Source organism: Mytilus galloprovincialis, chromosome 3 (genome assembly GCF_965363235.1).
Source record: "Mytilus galloprovincialis chromosome 3, xbMytGall1.hap1.1, whole genome shotgun sequence".
In the NCBI taxonomy this organism is placed as follows: Eukaryota; Metazoa; Mollusca; class Bivalvia; order Mytilida; family Mytilidae; genus Mytilus; species Mytilus galloprovincialis.
The window spans coordinates 98,057,886-98,077,206 of NC_134840.1; the positions used below are offsets into that span (position 1 = coordinate 98,057,886).

The 19,321-nt window shown below is 32.8% G+C and overlaps 1 protein-coding gene across 1 annotated transcript in view; it reads left to right on the plus strand.

Moving 5' to 3' along the window:
- LOC143069505 (endoplasmic reticulum aminopeptidase 1-like) overlaps positions 1-19,321 on the plus strand; it is a 32,617-nt gene that overhangs the window by 3,106 nt on the left and 10,190 nt on the right. Inside the window, exons 3-16 of the mRNA XM_076244186.1 lie at positions 598-871; positions 1,374-1,494; positions 1,883-2,037; positions 2,723-2,836; positions 4,862-4,996; positions 5,513-5,644; positions 8,913-9,079; positions 10,341-10,429; positions 11,004-11,131; positions 12,012-12,067; positions 14,001-14,148; positions 16,172-16,245; positions 16,666-16,770; positions 18,753-18,920. Coding sequence (XP_076100301.1) covers positions 598-871; positions 1,374-1,494; positions 1,883-2,037; positions 2,723-2,836; positions 4,862-4,996; positions 5,513-5,644; positions 8,913-9,079; positions 10,341-10,429; positions 11,004-11,131; positions 12,012-12,067; positions 14,001-14,148; positions 16,172-16,245; positions 16,666-16,770; positions 18,753-18,920 — 1,866 coding nt within the window. The remainder of the gene's footprint in view (positions 1-597; positions 872-1,373; positions 1,495-1,882; positions 2,038-2,722; positions 2,837-4,861; positions 4,997-5,512; positions 5,645-8,912; positions 9,080-10,340; positions 10,430-11,003; positions 11,132-12,011; positions 12,068-14,000; positions 14,149-16,171; positions 16,246-16,665; positions 16,771-18,752; positions 18,921-19,321) is intronic.

Below are 19,321 nucleotides of genomic sequence, written 5' to 3' on the forward strand. Positions count from 1 at the left end.
AAATTGACCACATTACTTGTCAACCTCAGTGTTACATAATTATACAAACCCAATGTACATCTCAATACACAAATATTTGACCTCATAATTGAATACACAAATGTATATATTAGATGTCTGATATATTAGGATGATAGATTTATTTGTTGCCTAATACTTTTGATCTATATTACATAAAGTGATTCTGTAAATTATGTCTGAAAGATAAATGATAAATTAAGGATTAACATGATCTTTAAAAAAATGAAATATAATTTCCACGGGTGCTATCCAGTACTTTGATTATAAATTTTCATTGATTTATTTCCAAATCAAAACTATCACCTTTGCTGACAAATAATTATTTTCCCACATATATACATCACATAGGTGTACATGTATATATTCATTTTGAAAATCCAAGAGGCTAGCAATCTTGCAATTGGTTATCTTTTTTCTTTGTTTTTCTAAACTTTCAGATTCTTTTTAACCTGAATAATTACTTTTACAAATTGTGAATTGGATTATTTGTGGATGGAGAGTTGTCACATTGGCACTCGTACTACATCTTCTTATATCTATTAACTTGATTAGGAGGATATGTGTCATTTTTTTCAGACATATTGGTACAACACAGTTTCAGCCAACCGGTGCCAGACAAGCGTTCCCTTGTTTTGATGAACCAGGACTAAAGGCCACATTTAAAATGTCAATTGTACGAGACAAGAAGCATATTGCTTTATTTAACATGCCCCTAAACAAAACAGAAGATTATAAGAATGGACGAGTGATAGATAGATTCCAGGAAAGTGTAAAGATGTCAACTTATCTCGTAGCTTTTGTTGTTTGTGATTATAAATCAAAGAAAGGAAAGACAAAATCAGGAGTTGATGTGAGTACATCATACACAAAGTACACTGACGATTCATTTATTTACGTAGATACCATTTTTCGTGGACTGGAAAAATTGTTCTTTGTCAAAAATTTATTCTGTGGAATCATTTATTTTAGTGGGTACCAATTTTCGTGGATTAAGGAAAACTTGCATGTTCGTGTATATTTGATTTTGTTGTTTTATTGAAGTATACAAGCCTATAAAAAATGTGTAATTTATACTTATGCTACAGCAGTAAACTTCCTTTCCCAATAGTGGAATCATAAATATATTGAAAGCTGGACTTAATATTAACACACACTTTGAATAAACAGATTTTTAACTTTTACCTCAATTGTTATTTAACTATCAGACCAAATGTTTTACATTTGATCAGAAAAAAAAAATTGAAAAAAAAATTCTCACAAAAATCATGAAAATGTTCATCACATGTACAAGAATTTATGAATTACCCCTGGTACATCTATATTGAGTATTATATATTACCATGATTACATAGGTAGCAGTTTATGCAGCAGAAGACCAAATAGACCAGGTAGATTTTGCTTTGAAGGTGGCAATCACAGTTTTAGAGTATTACGATGATTTATATAAGATAAAATACCCTCTACCAAAGCTAGGTAAGTATTATACACTATTTATCGATATAAGTTGCATCTTACGACACATGTTTTCTTAAATTCAATATCTCATTATCAAGACAAATGTGTCATTGAAATGACATGAGCCTGGCCTTGATTACATTTCGGTGGACTCATTACCATTGTTATTTTGTATTCAACTTTGATGATTTGAAGGAGGACAATGTAACTAGTACTTGTAATTAATGAAAAAAAGTGAAAAAAAACATGCAAATCTAAACATTAAGCTGATTCTTCTGATTGTTTTAAACATTAATATTGTATAATCAAATTTGTAATTCATTATTGTAAAAAATACACATTTAAAACTGATGTCTATATAGAATATGAAAATATCATATTTCTTGATGTAATTATATTATTCCAGATTTGATAGCTATACCAGATTTTAGTGCTGGAGCTATGGAGAACTGGGGTTTAGTTACATACAGGGAATCAGCAGTGTTATATCACCCAGGAGAGTCTTCAGACTCAGACAAACAGTGGGTAGCAGTTGTTATTGCTCATGAGTTAGCTCATCAGGTAAAGTTTATAGTTCATTTTACTTAGGTATTATACAAGCCATACTAGTTGTCACTTTGTAATATTTATAAGAAAGAAGATGTGGTATCATTGCCAATGAGACAACTCTCCACAAGAGACCAAATGGCACAGAAATTAACAACTATAGGTCACCTATGACCTTCAACAATGAGCAAAGTAATATTTGTCTGTTTGAAGCCTATTTCAATTTAGAAACTGTTTTAATGTCTATGACTGCATTCAAACAATGGAATACAAAAATAAGAAGATTTGGTTTTGATTGTCAATAAGACAACTGTCCACCAGAGATGTAGAATTTTGCAACTCGAGTTTAAAGAAAATAGAAACCAAGAGATAATGTTTCTGTCATCAAAGATAAGATTAGCACGAAGGCTGTGGGACAAGTTTAATATAAGATTAAGAGGATTTTTATTGTAAAGATATGCCATAAAATTTAATATATTTCAAGGAGTGCAGTTAATAGAAAATATTATTTAAGGATAAAATGTGGTATGATTGCCAATGAGATAACTCTCCACAAGAGACTAAATGACACAGAAATTATCAACTATAGGTCATCATAAGGCCTTCAATGATGAGCCAAACCCATACTGCATGGTCATCTATAAGGCCCGAAATGACAAATGTAAATAATTTACTTAAATGTGACGTTATGTTGTTGTAGTGGTTTGGTAACTTAGTAACACCACAGTGGTGGGATGATACATGGCTGAATGAAGGGTTTGCCTCCTACGTACAATACCTTGGTACAAATGAAGTGGATCCCACATTAAAAATGGTAAATATATCAGTTCAAGTTCAAAAGTCTTGTTTTGTTTCATTATTTAGTTTTCTTTAAAGTCCTTTGTAAATAGTATTACATGTACCTAGTTTTATTTGTATTGAAAATGTAATATATATACACATGGCAATTGTTCAAGAATTATTGCAAAATTCTCTATGACAAATTTTACAAAACAAAAATTGATCAGAACAGAAAAATATAAGGGAAATCTAAGATAAGTCCAGTAAATAAATAAATTCATGTATTTTTCAATTGTCCTTATTCAAAACTATCCTTAAAGATGTACTTCGGTGAGGATTAGGACTTTTTTTCATATGTTCAGACTCCTTCCCCCCCCCCCCCCCTAATGGTACAGGGTTAAATCGATACTTTGCTCCACAACACACATTTCATATAAGACTTCAATAGCTCATAAAAGGTCAATATACAAAAATGTAAGCAGATTCTAGATTCCTCTTCTTTTAATTTGAAACCCATATGATATCAATGCAAATATAAAGTTAAAGTCTGAGTCTGCCTTCTCCAGCCATTGTTTAAAAATTAACTATCTGGAAAAGGATCTCCATAAACTTTCAATGTTTCACCCAAGTACATCCTCAAAGGCTTTAAAGTCATATGAAACTTCAAATTAAAAAATAAATATGCATATGTTTTTATGCCCCACCTACAATAGTAGAGGGGCATTATGTTTTCTGGTCTGTGCGTCCGTCTGTTCGTTCTTCTGTTTGTTTGTCTGTTCGTTCATCCGTTCCTCCTGCTTCAGGTTAAAATTTTTGGTCAAGGTAGTTTTTGATGAAGCTGAAGTCCAATCAACTTGAAACTTAGTACACATGTTCCTTATGATATGATCTTTCTAATTTTAAAGCCAAATTAGACTTTTGACCCCAATTTCACTGTCCACTGAAAATAGAAAATGCAAGTACGAGTTTCAGGTTAAAGTTTTTGGTCAAGGTAGTTTTTGATGAAGCTGAAGTCCAATCAACAAACTAAGTACACATGTTCCCTATGTTATGATCTTTCTACTTTTAATGCCAAATTAGATTTTTTACCCAATTTCATGGTTCATTGAACATGATAATGGGAGTGGGGCATCCATGTACTTTGGACACATTCTTGTTTATAACTGAATGGTTAGTTTTTACTATAAAACTTATGGACATATGCTCTTTCTCAAGAAAATTATATATTTTGTCCAAATTTAGAAAAAGTTTACTTGTTTTTAATTGCTTGCTTCCAGCAAACAATTCGCCGATATGTTTTCTGTATTCAGCGTGACCTTTCTCATAAAAACCTGGAGATTGCAATATGCAAGTGCAAATGGAAAACCAAACGCCACTCTGTCATCAAGATATCTTATTGTACCTGTTATACATGTGCTTACTTGAATATCCATGCTTATTTGTTGATTGTTTACAAACGGATGACAAACAAACCACTACCATTAATTAGCTGCCATATTTTCTAAATGAACCAATGCATACATATATCATAAACTTAGTCTTCTATGAAATTTATGTGAAAAAATGATAAAATCGTGCATAGAAGACTAAGTTTATGATATATGTATGCATTGGTTCAAGAATTGGATAAACATTATTTTTCACCGGTCACTCGTTTCATATGACTTTAAGTATATAAGTGAAAATCATTTCATGTAGAATTGGGTATATACATTTATGATTGTGACCTGTTTTAATTTACTCCCTAAAGAGATATGAATGAAGTGTGATGAGAATAAGTGCTTCCTAATACCATTTTAATTGTTTGATGCTGGAAGCTAACTTATGAGGTCAAACTGTTTGGATACAAAAGACAAACAAAATATTTTGTTCAATTTTAATTATATGACACAAGATAATTTTTACCATATTAAAAGAAATCGTTTAAATAGGAAGTCACTTGACATCAATTCAATTTATTTCATTCTGATAAACTAAAACTTACTTTCTCGCACATTATGAAACCTATAATTATCTACTGATATAAATTTATTATCAATTTGATTTATTCCTGATTAAGGGTGAACAGTTTATATGCAAGACTCTACAGCGAGCTTTAAGTCGTGACAGTCAGAAAACATCACATCCAATACAAGTACCTGTTCACAATCCAGATGATATCAATGAGATATTTGATACGATATCATATGATAAGGTATATTATGATAAATTATTATATTTTAAGAATAAAACTTAAAAGACTACATCCCTATTTATTGCTAGCCTCATCCATGTGATGTTTTTAAAAGAAAAAATAAAGATAAATTTGTACCTAGATTTACTGAAGTTTTCTGCTCATTGGTTTTTGGTGTAAAAATTGCAAAAAGAGAGTCAGGATTTTAATGAAAATTTCCCCTTCAGACTTCTGTATCAATTGGGGTTGGGCACTTCCTATTTTTATGTTTATATCGAAATTTTTTTTCAGGTTTCCTGTACCAAAAATATAGGCATTGCCATGAACATCAAAGGGAAATAAATCTTATTTATCTGCAACTCCTCTTTAATTAATTGAAATTTTAAAGAATTTTTCTTATCCAATGCTGTTTTGCTTCTTTATTTTTCAATACATATAATTTTAGAAACACAAATTTTTATTTCATATTTAAATGACAGGTGTGTGCTTTCAGGAGCTCTGTTTATTTTAATATTCTATTTTATCTGCATTATAAAGGGAGCCTCAGTGATAAGAATGTTGAGAGAATTCCTTGGAAAAGAAAAATTTATGGATGGCATTACATCCTACCTCCAACAGTACAAGTATGGCAATGCTGTCACCTCAGATTTATGGAGTGCTTTATCAAAGGTACGTATACATGGACGGCATTACATCCTACCTCCAACAGTACAAGTATGGCAATGCTGTCACCGTAGATTTATGGAGTGCTTTATCAAAGGTACGTATACATGGACGGCATTACATCCTACCTCCAGCAGTACAAGTATGGCAATGCTGTCACCGTAGATTTATGGAGTGCTTTATCAAAGGTATGTATACATGGACGGCATTACATCCTACCTCCAACAGTACAAGTATGGCAATGCTGTCACCGTAGATTTATGGAGTGCTTTATCAAAGGTACGTATACATGGACGGCATTACATCCTACCTCCAACAGTACAAGTATGGCAATGCTGTCACCGTAGATTTATGGAGTGCTTTATCAAAGGTACGTATACATGGACGGCATTACATCCTACCTCCAACAGTACAAGTATGGCAATGCTGTCACCGTAGATTTATGGAGTGCTTTATCAAAGGTACGTATACATGGACGGCATTACATCCTACCTCCAGCAGTACAAGTATGGCAATGCTGTCACCGTAGATTTATGGAGTGCTTTATCAAAGGTATGTATACATGGACGGCATTACATCCTACCTCCAGCAGTACAAGTATGGCAATGCTGTCACCGTAGATTTATGGAGTGCTTTATCAAAGGTACGTATACATGGACGGCATTACATCCTACCTCCAACAGTACAAGTATGGCAATGCTGTCACCGCAGATTTATGGAGTGCTTTATCAAAGGTACGTATACATGGACGGCATTACATCCTACCTCCAACAGTACAAGTATGGCAATGCTGTCACCGTAGATTTATGGAGTGCTTTATCAAAGGTACGTATACATGGACGGCATTACATCCTACCTCCAGCACTACAAGTATGGCAATGCTGTCACCGTAGATTTATGGAGTGCTTTATCAAAGGTATGTATACATGGACGGCATTACATCCTACCTCCAGCAGTACAAGTATGGCAATGCTGTCACCGTAGATTTATGGAGTGCTTTATCAAAGGTACGTATACATGGACGGCATTACATCCTACCTCCAACAGTACAAGTATGGCAATGCTGTCACCGTAGATTTATGGAGTGCTTTATCAAAGGTATGGTTATCATCTCTATATTACAGAGCAACCAAATCTTCATGAAATTTCTATAATAACAGTTATTGGCAGAAAACAAAAAAAATATTAACACAATTTATTTGTACATAGTTTAATGTAATTTTTGAAGTTCACTTTAGATATTTCAATATATTCCATACAAATTATTGTTGAAAGAAATCTCTATAAATCTTTAAAAAAAACATGATCGCTTGAATTTTATTAGCTCACCTGGCTCGAAGGACCAAGTGAGCTTTTCCCATCACTTTGCGTCCGGCGTCCGGCGTCCGTCGTCGTCCGTCGTCGTCGTCCGTCGTCGTTAACTTTTACAAAAATCTTCTCCTCTGAAACTACTGGGCCAAATTAAACCAAACTTGGCCACAATCATCATTGGGGTATCTAGTTTAAAAAATGTGTGGCGTGATCCGGCCAACCATCCAAGATGGCCACCATGGCTAAAAATAGAACATAAGGGTAAAATGCAGTTTTTGGCTTATAACTCAAAAATCAAAGCATTTAGAGCAAATCTGACAGGAGTAAAATTGTTTATCAGGTCAAGATCAATCTACCCTGCAATTTTCAGATGAATCGGACAACCTGTTGTTGGGTTGCTGCCCCTGAATTGGTAATTTTAAGGAAATTTTGCTGTTTTTGGTTATTATCTTGAATATTATTATAGACAGAGATAAACTGTAACAGTAATAATGTTCAGCAAAGTAAGATTTACAAATAAGTCAACATGACCGAAATGGTCAGTTGACCCCTTTAGGAGTTATTGCCCTTTATAGTCAATTTTTAACCATTTTTCGTAAATCTTAGTAATCTTTTACAAAAATCTTCTTCTCTGAAACTACTGGGCCAAATTAAACCAAACTTGGCCACAATCACAATTGGGGTATCTAGTTTAATAAATGTGTGGCGTGACCCGGCCAACCAACCAAGATGGCCGCCACAGCTAAAAGTAGAACATAGGGGTAAAATTCAGTTTTTGCCTTATAACTCAAAAACCAAAGCATTTAGAGCAAATCTGACCTGTAGTAAAATTGATTATCAGGTCAAGATCTATCTGCCCTGAAATTTACAGATGAATCGGACATCCTGTTGTTGGGTTGCTGCCCCTGAATTGGTAATTTTAAGGAAATTTTGCTGTTTTTGGTTATTTATCTTGAATATTATTATAGATAGAGATAAACTGTAAACAGCAATAATGTTCAGCAAAGTAAGATTTACAAATAAGTCAACATGACTGAAATGGTCAGTTGACCCCTTTAGGAGTTATTGCCCTTTATAGTCAATTTTTAACCATTTTTCGTAAATCTTAGTAATCTATTACAAAAATCTTCTCCTCTGAAACCACTGGGCCAAATTAAAACAAACTTGGCCACAATCATCATTGGGGTATCTAGTTTAAAAAATGTGTGGCGTGACCCGGTCAACCAACCAAGATGGCCACCACGGCTAAAAATAGAACATAGGGGTAAAATTCAGTTTTTGGCTTATAACTCAAAAACCAAAGCATTTAGAGCAAATCTGACACACAGTAAAATTGATTATCAGGTCAAGATCTATCTGCCCTGAAATTTTCAGATGAATCGGACGACCTGTTGTTGGGTTGCTGCCCCTGAATTGGTAATTTTAAGGAAATTTTGCTGTTTTTGGTTATTATCTTGAATATTATTATAGATAGAGATAAACTGTAAACAGCAATAATGTTCAGCAAAGTAAGATTTACAAATAAGTCAACATGACTGAAATGGTCAGTTGACCCCTTTAGGAGTTATTGCCCTTTATAGTCAATTTTGAACCATTTTTCGTAAATCTGTTATCTTTTACAAAAATCTTCTCCTCTGAAACTACTGGGCCAAGTTCATTATAGATAGAGATAATTGTAAGCAGCAAAAATGTTCAGTAAAGTAAGATTTACAAACACATCACCATCACCAAAACACAATTTTGTCATGAATCCATCTGCGTCCTTTGTTTAATATTCACATAGACCAAGGTGAGCGACACAGGCTCTTTAGAGCCTCTAGTTTCAATACCACACAGTACAAGTAAGCAACAAGGAAAAAAAAGAAATACATAAAGCAATCATTATTTGAACAATAGACTATAATTCTTGACATGTCAATGTTATTCCAATGATATGATATAGATTAATTTATTTGATAAACAGAAAAGTGGAAATACAGTTGATGTGAAGGCTGTAATGGACACATGGACGTTACAGATGGGCTACCCAGTAGTCAGTGTTAAAAAGAGTGGAAACAAGTTTATACTGACACAGGAAAGATTTCTATCCGATGGGTCAGCGACTACAAAGTCTGATGAATCTCCCTTTGGGTAAGTACACCGGGAATCAGATCCAGGGACCTATTAAACAGCAGTGGTACAGATCTCATGGAGAGGGTGGGGGTACACAGGAATTGGACAAAAGGATCTAGCATATGCTAGATATTTATATATCTTGGGGGAGGATAGAGGTACACAGGGATGAGACACAATGAAGTAGATCTCAGGGGTACAGTTCTCATGAGGAGGTTACACCAGGATGGTACATAATCTCAGGGGGTACATATCTCATTGGGAAGAAGGGGGTTCAATGAATAAAGTCAAATATTAAGATCTTTACTGTTATTCAGATTTATGCAGTTGTAGTTTTTAGGTAGCAACAAGTAATCGTCAACAAGTAACAAGTACATTAAGTTAGTTGTAGAAACTATATATCTATAATTTAAATTTGGATGTAAGGCGTCTTCTGATTAGCTGACGTTATTTTGTTATGAGCCCATAGACATAATTTAGTCATGTGACCGTGACGTCATCAACGTTTTTTTCATGGTTTTCTGCGGTTTAAAATGGAATTTAGAATTAAATTATAAGAAATGACTGTAATATTTTTTCTGTCTATTCGAAATAACATAAAAAATGTGGTGCACACTGTTAAATAACCCGCTACGCACGTTATTCAGTGTGCACCAAATTTTTAATGTTATTTCTTCATAGACAGAAAAAATATTACAGTCATTCCTTAAATATCTTAAAACAATTTTCTTATGAAGTATTAAGTTAAAGAAATCATCCATGATCCGCTGTAAGCTAGTCCAATAGTCCATTTTCATATTACTGACTTTTTACTTTGGAATCAATATTTTTCGACAGGTTACCTTTTCTGTTGTAGAACATCCTGGTACTCTGTCTTACTAGAGCAACATAAATAATTGAATTCAAGATTTTAATTGGTACAATTTTGAAGGAAAGTTAACTGTGTAAATTCTTCTCAACATGACTAAATTAGTGGAAAATGGTAAATTTCCCCCCAAATTGCATCGTTTATATATTTGATTTTCATTTTTTTGGCTGCTGGTAATTGACTGAGTAACAGAATGTCCTGTCCTACCACAGAGTAGGTAACCTGTCGAATAATTGTAGAACCTAGAATCAAAAGTCGGTATTAATGAAAATGGTCTATATGAGATAGTAAAACTATCAGAAGAGGTAGATCACACCGATATTTCCCACCCCCACATTTGTAAAGATATTTTATGTTCTTATAGTGAAAAGACTATGGGTAAATTAAAGCTGATTTCTTTATATTTTTCAGATACAAGTGGCACATTCCATTTAGATACACAGTCCTTTATAAAGATGGGTCAACTAGTACTGGTATGGTCTGGCTTCACAAAGGTTCTGGTAAGTTGTTAAATAGTTCAGTTACTGTTGATGACAAACTTATAACTGATACATCATCTAGAAGTGTAACTTTACACTAATACACTTTTGTTTATCCTGCTCACTGTTACCTTGCCATCTAACACTAAAAAATCCTACTCATCATATCATCTAGTAAATAACATAGTTTCTTCCATATTGCCTAAAACTTTAATAGGTATTTCTATATGAATGGGATTTTGAATAAATAAGCATACCCACCTGCGGAAAAAGTATATTCAACACGTAAAACGTCGAGAGCTTTTATGTGTATAATTTTGGTAAAAAAAACTTTGAGGTACTCATGGTTTTGGTAAATAATTTCCATTAGATACATTTCTCTCGGAATATGGAATAAAACAATTACTGTCTTTTGTTTCGGTAAATATGTGGTTTAACTGTTGGCCTCAGTGAATATCAGTTTTTCAAAAGTCTATAAAACCACATATTGACCTCATCAGAAGACATTAACTCTAATTGATCATTATATTGACCAATCACAATCACTTATCATTTTTACTGCAGATAAATTTTATTATGTCCTCTTTATTTTCAGCTGAAATCAGTGTGACAAAAGATGTAACGCTGATTAAAGGGAATTATGGGATGTATGGGTTTTACCGAGTGAACTATGAAGAGGTCATGTGGAATACCATCATACAACAGTTACAGACGAATCATACAGTAAGGGCTATTCCAGAAAAAAAATGTATGGGGGGGGTTGGAAGGCACATTGTATTAATAATACATGGGTGATGGGTATCAGAGCAACTTTTCACACTATAACACACTATAATTCTCAATTACAATTGTCTGGGTGGCGGGTGCTGACAAAAACTGCCTTCCAACACCCCCATACATTTTTTCTGGAATAGCCCTAAGATAAACAAATACTCTTTCTGCTTTATGGATTTATGCTACTTTCCTATAAAAGTTTAAGTGCATACATGTTTTCACTTGGAATTGAGGGAAATAAATTTACCCTGACTGCAGAATGAAATGGCTAGGGTTTTCAAACCTATCAAGATTTCTTTCTGATCTTTTTAAAATTCTGAAATTCTCGCAACTATTTCTGAATTTACAGTAATTGATTGTTTGAGCTTGCATCTTAATAAGTTTATGTTAGCATTGAACCATTATGCATACATTATGCAATTATTTCAACGTTTATTGTATTACCACCAGATGTTATTAAATGAAATTGGATACTCTGAATTTATCAATGCTTTCAATAACATATAATAAAATCAATGAAATTACTGAAAAGTATCACTCTGCATTGACAATTATATCATGGTGTAAGTAAGATGCATCCATAAAAAAGAAGATGTGGTATGATTGCCAATGAGACAACTCTCCACAAGGGACCAAAATGACACAGAAATTAACAGCTACAGGTCACCATACAGCCTTCAACAATGAGCAAAGCCCATGCGCATTGTCAGCTATAAAAGGCCCCGAAATGTTGTCCAGCTAATGCCTAAAGGGGTATTTAATACATGCATGACTGATACTGCAATGTTAACATAGTACACAAAAAACTGTTTGTTTTATCTTTTAATAGGTTTTCTCTCCAGGTGATAGATCAGGACTGATAGCTGATGTTTTCAACTTAGCTAGGTTTGGTTTTTAGGGCTTATCCATTTAAATGTATGTAGGATGGTAGGAAGGGACTTACAAAATATATCCCTACAACCAAGAACCATTTTTATACATACGCCTGTCAAAATTTTGACGGGACGTATTATGGTATTCAAATGTCCGGTGTCTGTCTGTCTGTCTGTCCGTCCGTCTGTCTGTCCAGCATAAACATGTCACACCGTAACTTGAGAACGACTTATCCAAATTTCATGAAACATTAATATAGTTGTTTCTTATGATGGTCAAATGATCTGTATACTTTTTGGTGAAAATAAGATTAATACTTTTTGAGTTACAGCACTTTGTAACTAAAACAGAGGGGTGTTTTTTTCGCATGTCGCACCTTATCTCTAAAACAATTCTTGATTATGGCTTAAAACTTTAAACACTTCTTAGTTATATTAATCTGAATATCTGTATACTTTTTGGTGATGATTCAAAGTTTCATTTTTGAGTTATTGAGTATTTTGTAAAAAAGGAGGGAGGGTTTTTTTACATGTTGTGCCGTATCTCAAAAACAATTTATGATTATTGTTTAAAACTTTACACACTTCTTTGTTATATTAATCTTAAGATCTGTATACTTTTAGGTTTTGATTCAAAATTTTATTTTAGTGATATTTAGGTTTTTGTAAAAAAAAAAACAGGGGGGTTCACATGTCCCGCCGTGTCTCAAAAAGAATATATGGTTATTGCTTAAAACTTTCTCAGAAACTATTTATGATTATTGCATAAAACTTCCACACAAGACGTCGGGCGTATCATGCGCTCATGGCGCAGCTGTTTATTTAGATATCTTTTCCTAATGGTAATAGACGCATACTTAAAAGACCCATGACCCACATTCAATAATTAAACTTCCCTTCCTACCCTTCTAAATACATTTTAATGGAGTAGCCAATATTGTTTAGAATACAAATTTTAGCTTTAGATATAACATTCATTTTGTATCTGAATATGATTTAAAAAAATGGAAATTTCTTATCCTTATTGAGTTTAATATAAATACATGTACAATATTTGTACTTGTATAAAAATAGTAAATTATTCAACAGGAAGATGACTCCTAAAGTTTCTTTTCTGTTTATAAAGAGAACAATAAATTTTATATTTTCCTACAATGTCTGAATATTGTATTTATCCTTCAATTTTTGCACTCTTTACTTCATTTTGTCTCATTCAAATTTTATGAAACTCAGACTATTTTATAAAATATTCAATAAAATAAAATTGAGAATGGAAATGGGGAATGTGCCTAAGAGACAACAACCTGACCATAGAAAAAAACAACAGCAGAAGGTCACCAACTGGTCTTCAATGTAGCGAGAAATTCCCGCACCCGGAGGCGTCCTTCAGCTGGCCCCATAACAAATATATTCTAGTTCAGTGATAATGAACGCCATACTAATTTCCAAATTGTAGACAAGAAACTAAAATTAAAATAATACAAGACTAACAAATGCCAGAGGCTCCTGTAGAATAGGTAGAAGTTGAAGAACAATTTAAATTCATATTTATAAGCTAACCCTAAAATTAAAATAAACAAGAATGTGTCCCTAGTGCACAGATGCCCCATCCGCATTATCATTTTCTATGTTCAGTGGACTGTGAAAATGAGGTAATAACTCTAATTTGGCATTAAAATTAGTAAGATCATATCATAGGGAACATGTTTACAAAGTTTCAAGTTGATTGGACTTCACCTTCATCAAAAACTACCTCGACCTAAAACTTTAACCTGAAGCAGGACAGAGGAACGAACAAACAGACAAACAAAGACAGACGAACGAATGGACGCACAGACCAGAAAACATAATGCCCCTCTACTATCGTAGATGGGACATAAAAATACTTGGAACTCTCATCTGTTTTTCATATGTCTAAAGTATTTTTTTTGTAACCTGTTTTACAGAGCTGGTTTAGTAAAACACACAACAGCATTGGATATGACGAAGTATCTAAAGAAAGAAGAGGATTATGCCCCTTGGTACAGTGCATTAGGAGGTCTCGGATTTATCAGGAAAATGCTTCAAAAGAGTCCAGCTTATGAACAGTTTAAGGTATGCATTATAAACGATAAAGAAACACAATTATTATAAAAACTGAAGATGTGGCGTGATTGCCAATGAGACAATGCTCCATAAAAGACTGGATGACAAAGAAGTAAGCAACTATATATAGATCACTGTACAGCCTTCAACAATGAGTAAAACCCATACCACATTGTAAGCTATACAATGGCCAGATATGGCAAATATAAAAACAATTCAAATGAGAAAGCTAATGCCTGATTATGTACAAAAAATAAATGAAAAGCTGATATAATATACAGCAACAAACAATAACCACTGAATTGCAGGCTCCTGACTTAATACTGGCACATACAGAATGTGGTGGAGTTAATGTTTGCTGATGCAAAACCTGCTCTATGTAATTATAAATTTGAGTACTTAAAGCACCAAATAACAGCAACCTTTCCATTTTAAACAAGATTATTGGATTGATCCTAATGAGGCAACAAAATATAGTAATGTAAATAAAAGTTATTATTGTAATTTTTCTGAAGTGTGATTTCACTTAATTGTGCATATAAATTGCTATCAAATTTTAAAATGCATTATTTTCTTTTGTAATATCTCTTAAAATGCATTTCTCACAACAATTAAAATATTAAAAACCACTTTCAGATATTATAGAATACTGGATATCTTTTGGAAAAGATTGTTTTAGATTTAGAGATAATTATTATACCCCACGCAACGAAGTTGCGGAGGGTATAATGTTTTTGACCCGTCCGTCTGACCGTCAGTCCGTCAGTCCTGTTTCTTGTCATCGCAACTCCTCTCAAACCACACAACAGAATTTCACGAAACCTTTTTAGATAATAAGGACATACTATGTAGTTGTGCATATCAACGGGAAATTGCGATTCAATTTTTTTTCTAGGAGTTACGCCCCTTTGTACTTATTTACTTTAATGTACTACTGCAACAGTTTGTCATCGCAACTCCTCTCAAACCACACAACAGAATTTCACGAAACCTTTTCAGATAATAAGGACATACTATGTAGTTGTGCATATCGACGGGAAATTGCGATTCAATTTTTTTTCTAGGAGTTACGCCCCTTTGAACTTATTTACTTAATGTACTACTGCAACAGTTTGTCATCGCAACTCCTCTCAAACCACACAATAGAATTTAACGAAATCTTTTTATATGAAAAGGACATATTATGTAGTTGTGCATATCGACGGGAAATTACGATTCAATTTTATTTCTAGGAGTTACGCCCCTTTGAACTTATTTGCTTCAATGTACTACTGCAACAGTTTGTCATCGCAACTCCTCTGAAACTACACAACAGAATTTCATGAAACCTTTTCAGATAATAAGGACATACTATGTAGTTGTGCATATCGACGGGAAATTACGATTCAATTTTATTTCTAGGAGTTACGCCCCTTTGAACTTATTCGCTTCAATGTACTTCTACAACAGTTTGTCATCTCAACTCCTCTGAAAACACACAACAGAATTTCATGAAATTTTGTAGATAATAAGGACATACTATGTAGATGTGTATATTGACAGGAAATTATTATTCAATATTTTTTCTTATACAATTTTTTTTTCTTATACTTATTTAATTTCTCCAATGACAATGTGGGGACGTGGGGGTATGTGAGCGTGCTCACTAAGGTTCTTTAATTAAAAATTGTTACAAAATATTCATTTAAAAAAAAAAAAAAGAGTTGCATTTAGAACTGATTCCAGTTTATAGAGAGAGGGGGTAGGACCTTTACGAGGATCGGGTGTTTTTAAGCTCAGGATTTCGGGATCCGGGAATTTTTTTCTCCGAATTTTGGGATTTAAATTTATTTAAATTCGGGACCTCAGGAGTTCGTGTTTTTAAGCCTGGGATTTCAGGATCAGGACCCCTTCTACCCTCCTCTTTAGAGGATATGGATAAGACAAGTATTACTGGGCAAAGTTAATGTTAATTTTAAAGTATAACAACGGAAAAAAAATGTTGTCATGAAGGTATCTTGTAGCCTTTAACAAACATATCTTTACATTACAGACATATACATTAAACTTGGTTAAACCTATACAGACCAGTTTAACATGGAACGACAGTGGGGAACCTTTACAAAAGTAAGTAATGTGATATAAGGAATAACACAATTACATGTACCTTTAAAATATTGTAGACATTTAAAATGAATAATGAATATTTTATACAAACAAAAGCACTTACATAAAATTTTGTGTTCGGAAAATTCACCGTTACGTGACAACGTGACGAGATGATTATTGATTGAAATTCTTGTAATTCTTGTTCATTTAATGAAAAAAGAGGAAAAAATCATTTGTCATACCGTACTGAATCTAGCATTAAAAATGACTTATTTACAGTACATTGTGAAAGAAGTCATTATTTTAGTAGGAAAATGGGAGAAATGCATCCCTTTGAAATAATAAATAGAAATGAGTAAAATTTTAATTTTGAAATTCATTAATTAAAATCAGAATTAGTTTAAATTGTTATAAGATGTTGGATGACTTTTTTTTTAGATATCTCCGTTCTAACCTACTATCAGAGGTCATAATACTAGGAGATGGTGATGCAACAAAGAAGGGAAGACAACTCTATGATGATTGGATGACAAAAAATACCAGGTAAGGTGATAAGGGCTATTCTATTAAAATGTGTGGGGAGGTTAGGAATGGACTTTAAAAATATACCAAAATACAACCATGAACCATATTTTAGATGATTTTGCATAATGGTAATAGAGGCATACTGAAAAAGGATTAATGACCCACATTCAATATTTAAACTTCCCTTCCTACCCTTCTACATACATTTAAATGGAATAGTCAATAACCTACACAGTCAAGTGAGTGCTGCTTTCTTGTCTTTATGCAATATTTCTTTCTATGATTTATTAACATACTGGGAATAGAGCTAAGTCGTAGGGTCAGATTTCAATACAGTTGATTCCACTTAATTGCATACTGCTTAATAGCATAATTCGGTTAATTGCATACTTTTTTCCTGCACAAAGCCATTTCCCATTCATCTAATGTTAAATTGTCCCATTATATGCATAGCCTTACAAGTGGCATTTCTGTTAATTACATTGAAAATAATGCACCTTATCGCTATTTGTCCGACATTAATGGATATCACACAGGTTCCCATAAAATTTAGACGTCATAATACAAAATATCTGACGCCACAATGGAAAAGTGATTGTTGTATGCGTCAAAAATTCAAGCGGCCGGGTCAGCCGGGATTAGCGATAAGGTGATTTGGTAAGTATATTTTTCTTATTTTCGTTATTATTTCACATTTACGTCAGAGTTATTTAAATAAAGCTTTAAAACAATTTCTTTCGTGTTAATATTATTATAAAAAAAGGGCTCGATGTGTACACAGGTAAAGTTTCCCATATTCTATTTTAAGCCTTGAGGTCATAAAAATGTCAATCAGCTGATTGTTGTAAAAATACAACCATTCTATGATCTATCTCAAAAGGTGTTAATTATTGATTTGGATATCAAACATTGTTCATAGATTACATTTTGGGTGAATTTTTAAAACATTAATGCCTGCTAATTATTGATCATTATCCAATGTGTAATCTCGTAATTCGGCTAGGGGTGTTCTACATTATGTTTAATATTACAGGGAATTTATATATGGTTAAATATTTTTATACATCAATCTTTCATTTTTAATAATTTTTTGAAAGAACATTAACTTCTAATTATTATATTTTCTCGCTTTCATCACTCGTGTCAAGCAAATAACCCGTGCAGGGCCCCATTACCTGTTAACTGCTTTGTATATAAGAAACTAACGAGGTTAAAATAACAGTGTTACTTCACTGTGCAATCGGTAAATACTGCATATCAAAGGCAGTTTATTACACATTTATTGTTTAAAATGATTACAAACTGTGTAGTATTGTTAAATAGTTTTTTTTAATCAAAGCGTAACAATGTAATTTGTACATTGGGATCATAGAAACATAGAAACAAATCTATTTTTAGAACAATTTTATTTTCGTATCTCAGGTAAAGGAAATGAACTAAAACAAAATGTGTTTATAAGTTTAATTGAAAGAATACACAATGAAATAAAATGTATGACACTAGACAAATAACTTTTATTGGAATAAATAAGCATTCAATATGTTGTAAGTGGGTTATGGACGTTCATCTTTCTTTTAAATTTACTGATCTGCACTTTCAATGTTATGACTCCATAATTTGGCATTTCAGATATATTAAAGCATACTACGCTTTATTGCAGAATTTCGTCTGACAAATAGACCATGCAAATAACCGGAATGTACTGTACTATGATCTGTTACTTTTACTTGTTGTTTAAATGCTTTATAGATACTATTTGAACACTAGTTTTAAAAGGAACTATCTGCTTATTTCTACACAACTAAGGAAAATTTCAGTCTCGATTACTTTTAAGTTTAGAATTTTGAGTTATTTCCCTTTACTAAATTTTCTCAAGCGTACCACATCATCTTATTTTTATGTTTAATACCTTTTGTATGCTGCATATGCTTTATCTTAACAAAAAAAGTATCATATAAAATATTTATAATTATAATGACACAAATTTGTTTCTATTACAGTATTCCTCCCAATCTGAAGACAGCAGTGTACACAGCTGGGATTAAGTATGGAGAATGGTCAGAATGGAAATTCATGTTGGAGAAATACAATAAGTCCATCACTCCCTCCAACAAAGATAGATATCTGTCCACACTGGGAGAGACTAGAGATTCTATAGTCATCAACAGGTATGAGGGTGCTAAAGGGTGATTGTCAGAAGTATATTTTTAATTTTTATTTCAGGTGTTTTTATGCTTGAACCTTATTATTCACTGTATTTCATGCAAATTGGTAAAGAAACAACATGCAAACTATTTTTCATTTTTCATTTTTCCTGTAAAGGCCAGTTTTTTCCCCCTTCTTCTGAGCACCTAACCACCTTTTAAGATTTCTATGTATGGATTAAATGGTATTTAGTATGTGTCATTGTCTATATCAAAATGCATATATTTGGATAAAATTATCTGATGTTTTTATTATTGCAAAAAATGTGACAGGGTTATCATGGCTATAATTAAAACTCCCATTTTAAAATTTTTAATATGAATCAAACAGGATTTTTCTGAATATCGCAAAAATTAAAATTGTA